The following is a 15655-nucleotide window of genomic DNA, read 5'->3' on the forward strand; positions in this document are numbered from 1 at the left end:
GACAATAAAAGTTATTTTTTCCACATCAGGTGATGTTTGCATTTCTTTCCTTTTGCTTAGTGTAGGCTGTTCCCACTTATTCTATTCCTCCCCCTGGCTTCCCTCTGTTGCGTGCATATATCTACCATATATATGGTCTAGAACATGGAGTCATTTAGCAATGATATGACAAAATGGGTGGCTGTCTTTTGTTTCTTGAGTCCTGTTACTTTGCCATATCTTCTTGTATTTTGGCTTTAGCATCCACATATCAGGGAGACCTTGTGCTGTTTGTTTGTCTGTTATTGCTTACTTCGCTCAAAATAATCTGCTCTAGTTCCATCCATTTCCCTGCAAATGCCATTATTTTGTCCTTTCTAATGGCTACATAATATTCCATTGTATACAGGTACCACAATTTTTAGATCCACTCATCAGTAGTGGGTTGTTTCCAAATCTTGGCTATTGTGAACAGTGCTGCAATAAACATGGATGTGCATTGTGTCTTTGTATACTGGCTCCTGTTGCTCATGGTTAGACGCCTAGGAGTAGTGTGGCTGGGTCATAGGGGAAGTCTATATTTAGCTTTCTGAGGTACCTCCAGACTGTTTTCCAAAGTGGTTGCATTAGTATACATTCCCACCAGCAGTAGGGTTCCTCTTTCTCCACATCCCCTCCAGCATTTGTCGTTGGCTGATTTAGTATGTGAGCCATTCTGACTGGGGTAAGGTGGTATCTCAGTGTTGTTTTGTTTGTATTTCCTTTACAGCCAGGGATGATGAACATTTCCTATGTGTTTCCTTGCCATTTGTATCTCTTCTTCTGAGAAGTCTCTCTTTATTTCCCTTGCCCATTTCATGATTGGTTTGTTAGATTTGTGAGGGGTTAGTTTCTTGAGTTCCCAGTATATAATAGATATTAGACCCTTGTCTTGATATTTTGCTGGTAAATATTTTTTCCCAATTAGTTGGTTGTCTTTCTAGTTTGATTGCTATTTCTTTGTCTGTGCAGAAACTTTTTATTTTAAGGTAGTCCTATTTGTCCAGTCTCAATAGAGAAGATTTTCATATGGACAAGTATCAGCTTAGGCCAGGACTTACTGGTTCTGATTTTATAAAATGTTATAAATAATTTTATATGTTATAATAAAATCTTTCTATAAATGCCACAAGATTATAAATATCTTACTGTGCTTCTGAAAAGGTGCCAGTCTCCAAAATTCATATTCATCTCTTTCTTCAGCTCATCAATGTTGCACTGAGCTAATACACGCCCATTTATGTTTGCCTGCATAAAAAGTACAAACAAAATCTAAAATATTCTGAATTACTACTGATTAAAAAGTAGTTTTTAAGGAGGGCATTAAAAACTAGGAAAAACTAGCTGAATTTGAACAACATATGCCACTCTGTATTTTTTCAAGTGGAAGACACTCAAGACAAATCACTCTTCAGGGACCAACACATATGCTAACACTCCCAACTATTTCTAAAACCACTTACTCCAACATGGGTACAACACAATGGCTTGTTTTTTTAATCTTAGAAAATATTAACATGAACTGGAAGAAGACAGTAACGCCTGTCTTTGTGACTGTGTTGGTTCTAAATGCAGAGTGACAATGACCCAATTCTAATAGATAACTTCAGCCACAAAGAATGGCCAGCACCACTAACTTCCCAACCTGTTAAACGCCCACACACACAAACTGTCTTACCACTTTTGGGTCTCTGAAATTTTTGTTTCCCTCAATAAGAATCTTCTTTATTAATAATAGATAGCTTACTGATTTTATGATGTATAAAGACTGACTCTATTAACTTGGAAAATTTGAGTCTCTATGCTTACAATAGGCAGGACATCCTGTTGGTAAGCTAAATCAAAAGAAAATGTACACAGAATCAGTTTGTGGTGGAAGCCTTTTACTGACAATGCCAAGGAATTTACGGCATGAAAGAACTGGATTGCTATTCTGGGTTCAAAAATCCAGGGTCAGTGGGTAAAGAGCAGCGGGAAGAAAACTATTATCCTGAAGGAAACCAAATCCCCTCAAGGGGCTTGAGTTGGAGTCTTGCTTTCTGACATTAACCTGGAGGTCTCCTTTGTCCATGGGAAGGCAGTGCTGACTCATGCAGACAGGGATCAGCACAAACCCAGGACGGGAGAAACAGACATTATCTGAAACCTTTCTGGATAAGTAAAATTAGTCAGATGGTATGTATAAATGCTCCTAATCCTTTAAGACATTTCACATAGACACGAATCTTTAAAGTATGTAGTCACTAAAAACAACTATTATTGTTCTGTTTAACACTGTGATATAAAAACATAACAGTGGGGGAAAATTCCCTTAACTGAACTCGGATAATCTCACGTAGGAAATGTCTTCTCAGCAATCTCAGGTATCAGGGTACCTACCAGAACTGTGAGAATATGATCTCAGTAGAAACCAATTTCCACAGATGCACCGGCCTTGAAAGCCCCAAACTAGGTGGCTTCACTGAATGTAATATGGCTATATATCTTAGGTGTCACATAGCTGAGGATTTGTGGGAAGTGAAGTAAGTGTGGCTTGCTCTGATAATGATTAAATCACACAAGTATATATTAAATATATCCTTATCCAAAATATCTGGGACCAAGTGTTTCATATTCCAGAGTTTTTCCAATTTGGAAATATTTGCAGACCTTACCAGTGGAGTATCCCTAATCCAAAAGCCCAAATTCTGAAATGCTCTGAAATCTGAAGCTCATATTTATCCACATTCTCAAAAGCTTCATTTTTCAGATTTTTTTATTAACTCAACCTGCACAACTAAAGAAAACAGACTATATAAGAGAAGGCCATCAAATATTCTGTTCCATACTGGAAAGATGAGTTATTTAGCTAAATGTGAAATCTTCTAGAGCTTTCTATTTCTCATCAAGGCATTTTTGGCACTTATGTTAGATCATTCTTAAAATAGAACACTGTAATTCTGCTACTTTATAATTTTTTGGTCTATTTGTAAGATGACATAGACGTGCAATGTCAGGATATAAAATACTAAGAATCCCATATCGCATTTAGAGCTTTCCTATTTCAGCAGAGACCCTGGCCACTTTGAGCAGCTCGGAGTATGTGGTCCAGAGGCCTGTCTTCTGCCCCTCAGTCCTGTCTCTAGACAACAGGCATGTCAATGTACGCATCACCTTTTTGATCGTTGCACAATACTGAGGCAGCATGCTCTGGTCCAGCCCTTCTATTTGCCTCAACTTCTCACACACGGTGTCCACAGTCATTGCATTCAGTGACAGCACTGTTCCTGTGGCAGGGCCTGATCCCTAGGTAAGCCAAAGAAAATACAAGATGAATAGCATTTAATGCCAGCTATGTGCAATAACATAAAATTCAGTAAGTTATCCTACTGAAAAAGTACAACCAATGTCTGTGACATGTAAGGAAACAGCATTAAGGAATAGATCTAACTACACTCAATAGTTTTTACTATAGCAAAGATAGCTCCATCAAAAATCACTTTTCTTAAATGATAGCCACGCATTGGCCAAGTTCACAAATGTCTACAGCCAACTTCAAGAGATAAGGGTGCTACCTTAAAAAAGAGAAAGAAGAGAGGTTAAAACAGAAAAAGAGAAAAAAGTTACTGATACCTTTATTATAGGAATACAAAAGACAAAAATCTTTGATATAATTTTAAAGTGCCTATGTTAAATGAGTAGCTTTAAGTGTTTCTACAAACTACCTCAGTAGTCTCCACAGTTGAAGTTTTCATAGCTCAACTGTATTTGTGTCCAAGGAATCTTCAGAACCTGTACAACAGATTCCAATAATGGAATCTAAACACATGTGAAAGTAAGTAAAACTTATATAACATCTGTTCTTAATTTAAAATGAAAAGTCAAAGCCGGAGCCAGTGCCTCACACCTGTAATCCTAGCTACTCAGGGGGCTGAGATCTGAGGATTGCAGTTTAAAGCCAGCCCAGGCAGGAAAATCTGTGAGACAATCTCCAATAAACTATAAAAAAAAAAAGTCAGAAGTGGAAGTATGGCTCAAGTGGTGGGTAGAATACTAGCCTTGAGCAAAAGAAGCTCAGGGACAGGCCAGGCGCTGGTGGCTCACGCCTGTAATTGGTTCAAAGCCAGCCCAGGCAGGAAAGTCCATGAGTCTCTTATCTCCAATAAACCACTAGAAAACCGGAAGTGGTGCTGTGGCTCAAGTGGTAGAATTCTCGTCTTGAGCTGAAGAGCTGAGGGACAGCGCCCAAGCCTAGAGTTCAAGCACCATGACCGACAAAAAAAAAAAAAAAAAAAAAAAAAAAAGCAGCTCAGGGACAGTAGCCAGGCCCTGAATTCAAGCCTTAGGACTGGGGCGGGGGGGTGGCGGGGGGTGGGGGTGGGGGTGGGAAGGGAGAGGTGCAGGGAGGGGGGGAAGGGGTGGAGGAAACAAGAGTCAAAATAATAAATAAGTCTAGCACTTATTTACAAGAAATACATTTTCTGATGTGGTGACATTCTAAAAAAAGATCTGCCTCTGGTCAACTGTGCATGATTGCATGATTCTCCTCCATTACAGAGATATGTATGAATGTCAAAGGAGGCCAAGTTAGGCCTTACACGTCACTTGCTAAATAGCTAGCTAGTGTAGATTTGAACTAGACCCTGATTTCTCAGCTTTAATATCAATTTCCTAGTTACTTTGCTCCAACTATTTTAGAAGAGACTATAGAAGCTGTAACCATAACACAGAGATGACAGAGCAACTGATCTAGAAGATAAAGATATTCCAAACAATCTGTTCACTCTTAAATCTAATTGTCTATTATAAATAAGATTTAGCATATCCTTAAGAGTATATTGAGCACATATTTTTGCTGCCTTTTTAAAAATCACTTTCAGGACAAGAGTAAACTATTACATAGTTGAAAATGCCTCTTAGTCACTTGTTAAATTTACTTGCAATGTGAAAGCATAATAATCTTACTACTAACTGGTAAATATATAGAGAACCAGTCTATTTATAACATATACAGATATTACATATGAATATAGCTAGGGTATCAGATCATATTAAACACACAGTTGGAGTAAGAACTCTATGAGTTAGGGAGTCTTAGCAAGTTTATAGGTACATATAAGTTTGGAAATTAGTGGCATGGAATATATTATAATTTGGTTTTTTTTGTTTTTGTTTTTTGTGTTTGTCAGTCACAGGGCTTGAACTCTAAGGCCTGGGCACTGTCCCTGAGCTCTTTTGCTCAAGGCTAGCACTCTACCACTTTGAGCCACAATGCTACTTCCAGTTTTCTGGGGATTAAGTGGAGACAAGAGTCTCACAGACTGTTTCCTACCCACGCTGGCTTTGAGTGATCCTCAGATCCCAGCCTCCTAAGTAGTTAGGATTATAGGCGTGACAGTATCCAGCAAAACAAACATTTGTTTTTAACTAAGTATAAACGTCCAGGGTTGAATAATTGCTTTTAATATATGAACAGCAAAATGCAAGTCATAATTTAGTTTTAATAGCTCCACACACAGCTCTACTTTGCCTAGATTATTATAGACAATAGTCAGTCACTATGTATTATGAAAAATCTGTCTATGAATTCTTTTTTTTTTTTTTTTGGGTCCGGTCATGGGGCCTGAACTCTGGGCCTGGGCGCTGTCCCTCAGCTCTTCAGCTCAAGGGTTGCACTTTACCACTTGAGCCACAGCACCACTTCCGGCTTTTTTTCTTTTTGCTTATGTGGTGCTGAGGAATCAAACCCAGGGCCTCATGCATGCAAGGCAAGCACTCTACCACTGAGCCACCTTCCCAGCCCTGTCTATGAATTCTTAATACCATATTTGTTTTCCTTGTTAAGCAACTTTACTGAGATTACATATGATAAATAATTCTCAAATTTAAGTTATAGGATTCAGTAACTTTTTTGGTCAGTTGTGGGGCTTGAACTCTGGGCCTGGGCCTGGGCACTGTCCCTCAGCTCTTCAGCTCAAGACGAGCGCTATACCACTTGAGCCACAGCACCACTTCCAGTTTTCTGGTGGTTAATTGGAGATAAGAAACTCACAGACTTTGCTGCCCAGGCAAAGTCTGAACCATGACCCTCAGATCTCAGTCTCTTGAGTAGCTAGGATTAAAGGCATGAGCCACCAGCGCCTGGCTACAATTCAGTAACTTTTAAGTTTATTTGCATAGTAGTGAGCCATCACTATAATAATCTAGTAATTTTCAAAATCTCCAAAAGAAACCCTGTATTTATAGACTAATTGTGCATCCCTCCAAATCCTGCCCTTAGCCCCTGGAAGCCAATGAGTTACTTTCTGTCTCTAGGGACTAGATATCCCTATAAGCATTACATACAAATAGAATCATACAACACATGACCATTCTTTTATTGGGCATGTTTTCAAGATTCATCCGTGTCAGTATCTATGTCAGTACCTCATGTCTGTTATTACTGAATAATAACTATCTTTAAATGATCTTGAATTTTTTAAATGTTTTATTGTTCAACCTACTTCCTTGCTCTGGAAGCATTTATATTCTGCTTACTTTTTTTTTGGTTCAAACTTTATAAAAGAATAGTTTGACTAACAAAATAAACAATGCTTATGCTGGGTTATAGACCATCAAATAAATATCCGTAAGTTCATATTGATTCAATTAAATATTTGTGGAAATAAATGTTAGAAAAAAGACAATATCCCTTTTTGGAATTATAATTAATAAATGTGGAAGAGAAAAGTTGAAAATACTATCTGGCAAACACCACAACAATAGTAAAGGTACAGATCCATCAACAGATGCTAAAATTAGTGCAATTAATGAAAAGTAGTTAAAAAGGGCTGTATGAATAGAACCCCAATTGAGTCTTTAACTCCCACTTTCTGAATGGGGAGTAGGAAATACCTCTTTTTCTATTTCTCCCTACTTTATACTGATACACTAAAAAATAAATTCTTGCTAAAACATCAAAAAGAAAGAAAAAAGGCCATGAGTATGGATCACAGAAGGCAGAAAGCCTTCCTAGTGAGTACAAGGCCCTAAGTTCAAATACTACTACCATCAAAATAAAAGACCATTCCTGTACTGGGGACCTAAACCCAGGACTTCGTACTTGCTAGACAGTACTTTGCCACTAAGCTACATCCCAACTTCAAAATAAAGAAAAAAGAAATGACTTTGACCAAGAATCTATATATAACCAAAATAAGGATCTTCTGATGGAAATCTCATAAAAGCAAGGAAAAAGAGCTCAAAAGTGATAAAGAAACAGTAAGAAAAAAAAATCTGTATCTATATATTCAACAATCCAGTAACTAAATTCTTAACAGAAACTACATGCATTATTTTGAGAATACATAGAATAGTTTACATGATAATATTTCAGCATCTACCATGCATTTTCCTTCAGATTTATGGGGAAGCCAAACTTATATTTCAGCATAATGATTTTATAAATACTTTTAAATGTTATCTAATTTAGACATTTGAAAGTAGCAAATGTTAGCTTGTTTAAATTGTTAAGCTTTAAAATGCATACAAATTAGAATTTCTCTAGGTAAAAGTAAAATTATTATCACTAATACCTTGAGGTAACTTCTTTATACTGTAAGTAGATTAGAACATTATCATCTTTAGTAAATTCAATAAATAAGCTTACAATTGATAAATAGTGCCATGCAAAGGCCAAAAGCAACTATTAAAATAAAACCCAAGGCAATGAAACAAGCTCAGATTTATCAAGAGCACAGCATGAGCTATGCAGCCAAGGCCTACATCTAACAGCCTAATAGGTAAAGTGAAGAAGATTTCACTGAGAATTTCTGTACCTGTCTCTGTTTGTTAAACCCAGAGTCACATAGCTTTAAGGAAGGAATAAAACAGAGTGAAGGACATGAGCATAAAACAAAACATCAAACCACAAGTATTATGTATGCAGGCAGCACTCTAGTTTCTCTCTCTCTCTCTCTCTAACACACACACACACACACACACACACACACACTCAGAGTTCATTTCAGTAACAAGTGCTTGGTTAGCTTAAAATTATATTCTTATTGTCCATATTTTTCTATTAAAAGAGTAAGTCATGCACCATACATTTAGTAAGAAAAAAGTTGCTAGGGCAAGTCAATACTCTCCTAAATCCAAGCTTAAATGACAAAACCCTTCAATAGAGGGAAAGGGTAATACTGTTCAAAAAGTAATGTACTCATTACCTGACTTACGTAACTGAATCCCCTCTGTACATCACCTTTACAATAAAATTTAAATTTAAAAAAGACTTAGTTAATTAGACTACCATATGACTTCTTCATAAAAGGGAATAATCTGGCTATACTGTAGTTAATGCTCAGAAACACATTTTTAAATGTGCGTTTTTTCAAAGAAATATCTCCAGACTTATGGCTGAAGAAACCACAAAGGTAAGAGAGAGGAAAAAAATGCCTGAATACTACAATTAGCATAACTATTTAGTCATATATAAGCTTTAAAATTATTCCAAAGCAAGCAACCATTGCTGTTCACTTTTTTCTTATTTAATTGGTGGCAAATATTCTTCAAATACTTAGAACAGCTTAGTGATGACTGACAGCACTGTGTTAATTTATCACACTGCTTTGGTATGGTAAAGAGTAGGGCTTTCCTAGCCTTTCCTTTAACATAGCCAACACCTAGAGTCCATCATAAGAACATCATTTTCTAGTTTATATTGTCAAAGTTATTATAAGTAAACTTTCAGAAAGTGACTATGGAGACTTACAAAAATACCAAAAAAGTAGTTCTAATGACATTACAATTCATTATGATATCTCAAACACAAGAAAAAGCTATTTCTTACTAGCTGAAAATGTAACTACTTTTTAAATTTTTTATTATTATAATTATCATGTAACTTACTCTTCAAACTACTTGAAAAACATTCTGTCAAAGCTATCAGAGAAACCTTAACACTACAGTGTAAGGGCAATCTTTTTTTTTTTTTTTGGTTGGTCATGGGGCTTGAACTCTGGGCCTGGGCGCTGTCCCTCAGCTCTTCAGCTCAAGACTAGCACTCTACCACTTGAGCTACAGCACCACTTTTGGTTTTCCGGTGTTTTATTGGAGATAAGAGTCTCCCGGACATTCCTGCCCAGGCTGGCTTTGAACCTCGATCCTCAGATCTCAGCCTCCTGAGTAGTTAGGATTACAGGTGTGAGCCACCAGCACCTGGCTGTAAGGGCAATCTTTTAAAAACCACAAGTTCTAAACAACTACAATAAACACTATTTGTTGTCCAACTTTTAACTATACTCCAGGATTTAAATATACCACTAAATTTATGTGAAAGATGTTAACTGTTTAGAAAAATGTTTTCTTGATTGAAATCTGATGCAAAGCCTTTTACACAGAAAGTAAGTTTTTGGATTAAAACAGAAAAAGAAAACAATAGTGTTTTCCAACTTCAAACAAAAGAATAAGAATGCACCTCTGAACAACTGTTCAAAGTGTGACTGGTGCCCACACTGGCTGAAACTACTGTAGGAAGTGTCTATGAGAGATGCCAAGGGCACCGGTCCAAAGCCTACAGTCTAAACAAAATTACAATGCCGCAGAGCTCCTTACCCAGGGCACCTTTAACTTTCTTGTCCAAGTCTTCTCCTGGCAATATGAGAGACAGTTTGGTTTGGACATATGATTATTTGTAATGGGTTACAGGTTCTAAACCAGTGGTGGAAATAAAAGTGAGTTACAGGTGAGCCCATCATTTTATTTTTTTCTCTTGGTCATTGCATAAATTGCCTTCTATTCAGTGAAAACCAATACTTTTTTTAAGTACCTTTATTAATCAATAGTATTCCTCATCACTAAAAGTGCAGGCTCTCACAACTGCAACAGGAAGTAGCTATGAAATGACTGCAGCAGGTCACATGGGTGAGGTGGGACTTCATGCAGACAGAAGGCCACTGAGGGGACCTAGCCCAATATATGCTTTCCACAAAGGGCTCTGCCCTTCACAAGGGTCACAGAATGGTTTACCTAAATGTCACTGCAGAGACCCTTGAGCAATGTGAGGGCTTAAAAATGTGCAGTTGAAAGTCCATGTAGAACTTTTGACACTCCAATCTCCTAACTGCTAGTACCTTGCTGTTGACCAGAAGCCTTGCCAATAATTAATAGTCAAGTAGCACCTATCTCAGATGCTATATGTATATATACATGAGAACTTTGAGAGACAGCCGTGTAGTCACAATCCACAATGTACAGGAGAGACAAACTGCTCAGTCTCAGCCAATCAGGGTCACACAGTGCTGGGCAGACTCTCACAACACCCGAGCTCCGCGCAATGGCAACAGAAGTGGCTGTGAACTTATTGATCACAGGAGCACAGCATGTGCTCCAGTTGACTTCATGCAGTTATGATTTCCTATTGCATCTTTACACTTGCTCATATACCATGTATGGTTTTGTGTGTGTAAGCTGGGATGGATTTCAGCTAGATTACACTTGTGTATATTTTGTTTTAGTCAATAACAAAATAGACATCTACATATACTTTTTGCATTATGTATTTATGACACACCTAAATTTCCCTTTTGTTTTCAGTATTTCTGGACTGTGTGGTTCACCTTTCAAATTACTGCAAATCTGCCTTTCCAAAGCAATACACAGGTAACTGGACTCAATAGAGATCAAACCAGTATTGCTCAAGGGTTGGCACAGCATTTCCTAGTAAAAACTTCATTAAAAGAAGGTCAAAGTCCAAGTAAAACCTCCCTGGAAATCTTTCAGATTTTTAAAGTATACCTATGCATTATATGACATTTTATTCCACCTGGCACCACATGTGATTGACAATAGCATGTCATCTGATAATGTCATAGCAGTTATAGATTGCGTAACTACATTCTAGGATATTTTCTCTGTGACAAAATTGCCTAACAGTGCAATTCACAGAAAATACTCCTGCCATTAAGAAGGATGCATGACTATATTAAGTATTCAAATAGCCTAGAAACTTCTAAATTCTAGGAATTCAAGGTGACCTGGTACCGTTTAAGCCTGAGGAGAACCAAAAGATAAAACAGCTGAGCTAATCTAAACAGATTGGACTACGACACAAAGATTACTTAACCTGAAAGAGTTTGAATTCTGAGTCTTTAAAGCTCTGTGGAATTTGTCTTTTCAATATTAACAACAATAATAATAATGTACTTAAAGTAACATTAAGGCTGACCCATACTTAAATCTGACCTTCCCATATGGGAAAGTAGCTTATCACTGGCATCTCTGTAAGGCCGGGTGTGACAAAGGAAGCAGCACATTGGAGAACCATGTGCTACGAAATAGGTGGGAACTTTCTGGCTCTCCATCAGTCCAGCTACATCCCATACTTAGGCAAGCCTCATACAGTTGATCCGTGTCACAGAAGCTGGACCAGACCCAGGACACTGTCCTTAAAAGAGCCTCGAGGGGAAAGTCAGTTCAAGGTGAGCCCAGAGAAATGAGCTCCTTGATTTTAGAAGCAAGAGGTGTATCAGACTTCATTTCTGAAAAAGATTGCTCTGTGGAAACACTAGTTTGATCTAGTTCAAATATTCTCAGAGCAGAGCTTGGGTCTATTATTTTTCCATTCTCACAAAATTTGGCATTAGTTTTTTTCTCAGTCATAAAATTAGAGGAAAAATCTAGCATGAAGGCTTATATTTTAACTCTTCAGCTTTGTGAAACACTTGGATATATATGTATCTGATAAATCCTTGGCTGAATTTCATAAGCTATAATGCTAATGTGATAAAAATCTTTATATTTTTATAAAGATCTGTTTTGTTAACTGGTCTGCCTCCCTTCCATGTTTGTAATAGCATGACAATTTGTTTAAAAAAATATTTCTGAGAAGGGTGAACAAATGCAATCATGGTACTAAATATATACTATGTGAAAAATGAACTAGGCAACTTGATGAGAGGGTGACATTGAGGGACAATGAAGGAAGGGCTGGCGCTGTCCTAGAATTGTACTTATTACCTGACTTATGGAATTATAATGTCTCTGTACAATTGCTAAATAACAATAAAACTGTATTTTAAAATGTGCAGCTCTTGACCTGTGTGAGCAGCCCTTCTCATCCAGAGTGCATGTTGGAGACTGCTGGTTGGTGGACAGCACTAGCTCTGCTGTCCCAGACAACACTAGAAAGCCTCAGAAAGTGACTTTTGTTAAGTACCCTCCTGTGCAGCCTGAGTATGCCCAACATGCCCACGTGTAGGATTTTCACATTTCCACCACTGTTTTCAATGTGGTTCTGAACTACATCTCTACTTCTTAGTACTAGTCTATAATGCTACTATTACTATTAATTTTTTAAAAGCAAAGGAAGCTTGGCAAGCCTCTATATTATTCACTATACCAAAACTATTTTTAGTATTTAAAAGCAATAAATGATGTGGTTATTTTACTAAACAAGGGCACTAATATAGTCAGAGTACTTTTATTGGGTTTCTAAACATGCCTCAGGAATTACACTGTTTCTCCGTGTTGTAGTCATGTGATAAGGGGTAGGGGACAAACTAGACTCTGTTTGTTTGTTTGTTTGATATAGTCATCCCTCTCTGTACAGACCAGGCTAGCTTTGAACTCAACAGTTCTCCTTCTTATCCTCCTTAATGCTGAGATAACATGTATGTACCACCCAAGCTTGGGTCTCAGCCACTTTTTTTTATACGTTTTTTAATTGTAAAAATTCTGTACAGAGGGGTTACAGTTACATGAGGAAGATAATGAGTACATTTCCTATTGAGCATTGTTCAGCCACTTTTTAATTACAGCTAGATGGCCTACATTTTAAAGCAAAGGAATAGCTACTTTTCCAGCATTTCTGTGTCATTAATGAATGCATCAAATTTTTCACAGTATCTGGTTTTCATCAAATCTTTGCTGAGGAATTTTAGCTCAGGGCACTTCACTGCATGCATGATTGTCTGTATAAAAGGTTCTCTGAGTAAACTAAAAGTTGTTCCTGCATACAGTGGCAATGATCCATGGATTAAAGGTTCCCTGAGCACGTGAACAGAATTGTTGTGGCTGATTATGTCTATCATTTGTAGATAATTGAAGTTTCTTAAACATTTCAATTGAAATGTTAATGACTTAAGAATCATCAACTCCTCCTTGAAACAATAAAATGGTTTTTTTCTCTCACTACATTAATTCAAAGGAAATTAAAAGTTAAACTATTGCCTACCTAAACACTGTTTTAAATTTTTAAAAAATTATGGATAAATATAGGATGCAAAGTTCAATAAGAACTATCCTCATTACCTTACTTACATAACTGCAACCCTTGTGTATATCACCTTTGCAATAAAATAAAATTTTAAAAAATAGGATGAAATATTTTACCCATTAACTCTAATATATTGCATTTTAGCATTGTTTCAGATCAAATTTGCATGGTATATTGTATCTGCATAGAAACAAAAGTTAAAAGACAAACTAGGTTCTTTGGTTTCACACTGATGGAATAAATTAAGATTTTTAAGGGTCTTGAATAATCATACAAATGACTTCTATGAATTTTGGGGGTTTTGTTTTTTGAAGAAGCTTACTTTCAAGTGTTATGAGCAAAACGATTTAATACATTTTCCTTTTCATGCTGAACTAGCTCTAGTGCTTGTCTGGAAATGTTGTTTAAATAAAAAAAAAAAAAAGGAGAGCTTCACTAACTGTAATCACTTTTAGATTAAGAATGAGTTATGGAAAATGTGCTTCGTCTACACCATCTTGCTCATGTCTCTTTGATTTGGGATATTTCTCGAACTATTCAACATATATAGCACCAAGTGCAACTACAGGGTTTATCAAAACCAGTCAAAAGTGAAACAGAGCTCAGGACTAACGAACAAATACTGGCTGAATGTTCCCAGTGGCTATTGGAATCTGCCCTTTTTTACTGAAGAATAAAAGACCCTCTGATGTCACTGTAAAGGGGAAAAGCAGGAAGAAATAAAGGGAGAAGTTAAACGTTAGCCTCGTATTTCATCCACGAGCTACAAGTATTAGTATTCAGTTACTCTCCACTCGCTTCCCATCACACAAGTGCAGCGTTAGTGAACTGCTGTCAGCACAATTATGACCGTCATTACTACTAAAGAAGCAATGAGATACTAGCGGTCCACACCACAAGACTGCTCATTACCCTCGAGGAGTCTGTGGGTGAAGAAAGCCCCTCAGCAGCGTCCTCCTTGATAACCTCCTACCAACATAAAACAGAAGAGTGTGGGTGCAGGGTTCAGGAGTGAGTCACGTATGAAGATCACATGAAGATGAATGACCACAATGCTACACTAATAATATGTAAAACACCCAAACATTTAGGCAATTAGCATTCCTCTTTAGGGCATTTTAAATTTCAATTAAAATTACATTAGCTGGGAGGTTTTTTTCTTTTTAAATTTAATTTTATCATCAGGAGTCCCTAATATGTTAGGCATGTGTATTTTGCTTTGAATTAATTATTTAAAACTACATTTGAATGATTTTTCTCTTACCCTGCTTATTTTGTGTCATCACTAGACTGAATTTCCCCCCCACTAAATCCCCACCCCCTACCCCTTTTTCCTTTGAGAAAAAAAAAAAATCTCACTATGTACTCAGGTTGGTCCCAAGCTCACCATCATCCTGCTTCAGCCTCCCAAGTGCTGGGATTATAGGCATGCACCACCATGCCTGGCTCCATCTTCTATTTATTATACCATGGTGTAAATATACATATACATACATATATGAACATGTATACATATATATGTATATATCACAGTACAATGTATGTATTCCATTTTAAAAAGACCTTAGAAATGATCAGATGAACAGTTTTGTTTTTTAAGGTTTTGGTAACAAATACTGTATTATAAGTCAGAAATTTCTGACAGAAATCACAACATTTTGTCACTGAAACTTGTTAGTCATTTTTTTCTACAGATATTTACCAGAAATGCAAACAGTATACATTTTATATTTCTTAAAATTTTTTATGAATAAGTTTTATTATTTTACTCTGGAAAGGAAAAACCCCAACTTCTAATAGTGTCTGTTTTTTATGAGATTAGTATTTTAGTTACCCTTTTAATATACTTACTAGGCCATTGTTCTGATCTCTGGGCAAACTCGGTTTTACTGATGAGCGTGAGATGAGATGTTGGGAACCGCCAGGGTAATACCTTGGCGTGTAAAGGTATGGGGCAAAGAATGGCTATGGAAAAACACGTAACAAAAGAGGGCATGAACAATTACAGAAATCAAAGTGTAATGAGATTTATCAAATGAAACCAACCAATCAATGCAATTCCAAAAGTTTTAAAACAAGTGACAAAACAAAAAAATAATGAAGGCTCCTTCATAGTCTACAAGACATCAAACCCAAACTTAAAACATTATTTACATTTTTATGTTGCTCATTTAATATATACTTTTTTTAAGCACCTATGTTTTACACCTTACATTCTGGATCAAATGTTTCTCTTTACTTTTAATGTGTTTACAGGCTTGTCCTGTGTTAGGTTCCAAGTAACTTATGTATATTAACCCATAATCTCTCTTCAGAAAATAGTGTGAAATTTTATTAGAATACTATTGCTTACAAATAAAGATTAACCCCAGTAAGACCCAAAAAGTCTGGATCACAGGGAAC

At 36.7% G+C, this 15655-nt stretch overlaps 1 protein-coding gene across 4 annotated transcripts in view; it reads right to left on the bottom strand.

Moving 5' to 3' along the window:
• Kidins220 (kinase D interacting substrate 220) overlaps positions 1-15655 on the bottom strand; it is a 93707-nt gene that overhangs the window by 8565 nt on the left and 69487 nt on the right. For 2 of the 4 annotated variants that reach the window (XM_042680735.1, XM_042680734.1), the window contains exons 25-27: positions 15104-15217; positions 3172-3303; positions 1168-1266 (exon numbers count right to left, since the gene is read on the bottom strand). In XM_042680735.1, the coding sequence (XP_042536669.1) occupies positions 1168-1266; positions 3172-3303; positions 15104-15217 (345 nt within the window). The remainder of the gene's footprint in view (positions 1-1167; positions 1267-3171; positions 3304-15103; positions 15218-15655) is intronic. The other 2 variants (XM_042680737.1, XM_042680736.1) reach the window with 1 other exon arrangement.

This window comes from Dipodomys spectabilis, unplaced genomic scaffold (genome assembly GCF_019054845.1).
Source record: "Dipodomys spectabilis isolate Male_0828 unplaced genomic scaffold, ASM1905484v1 ptg000066l, whole genome shotgun sequence".
Classification (NCBI taxonomy): domain Eukaryota; kingdom Metazoa; phylum Chordata; class Mammalia; order Rodentia; family Heteromyidae; genus Dipodomys; species Dipodomys spectabilis.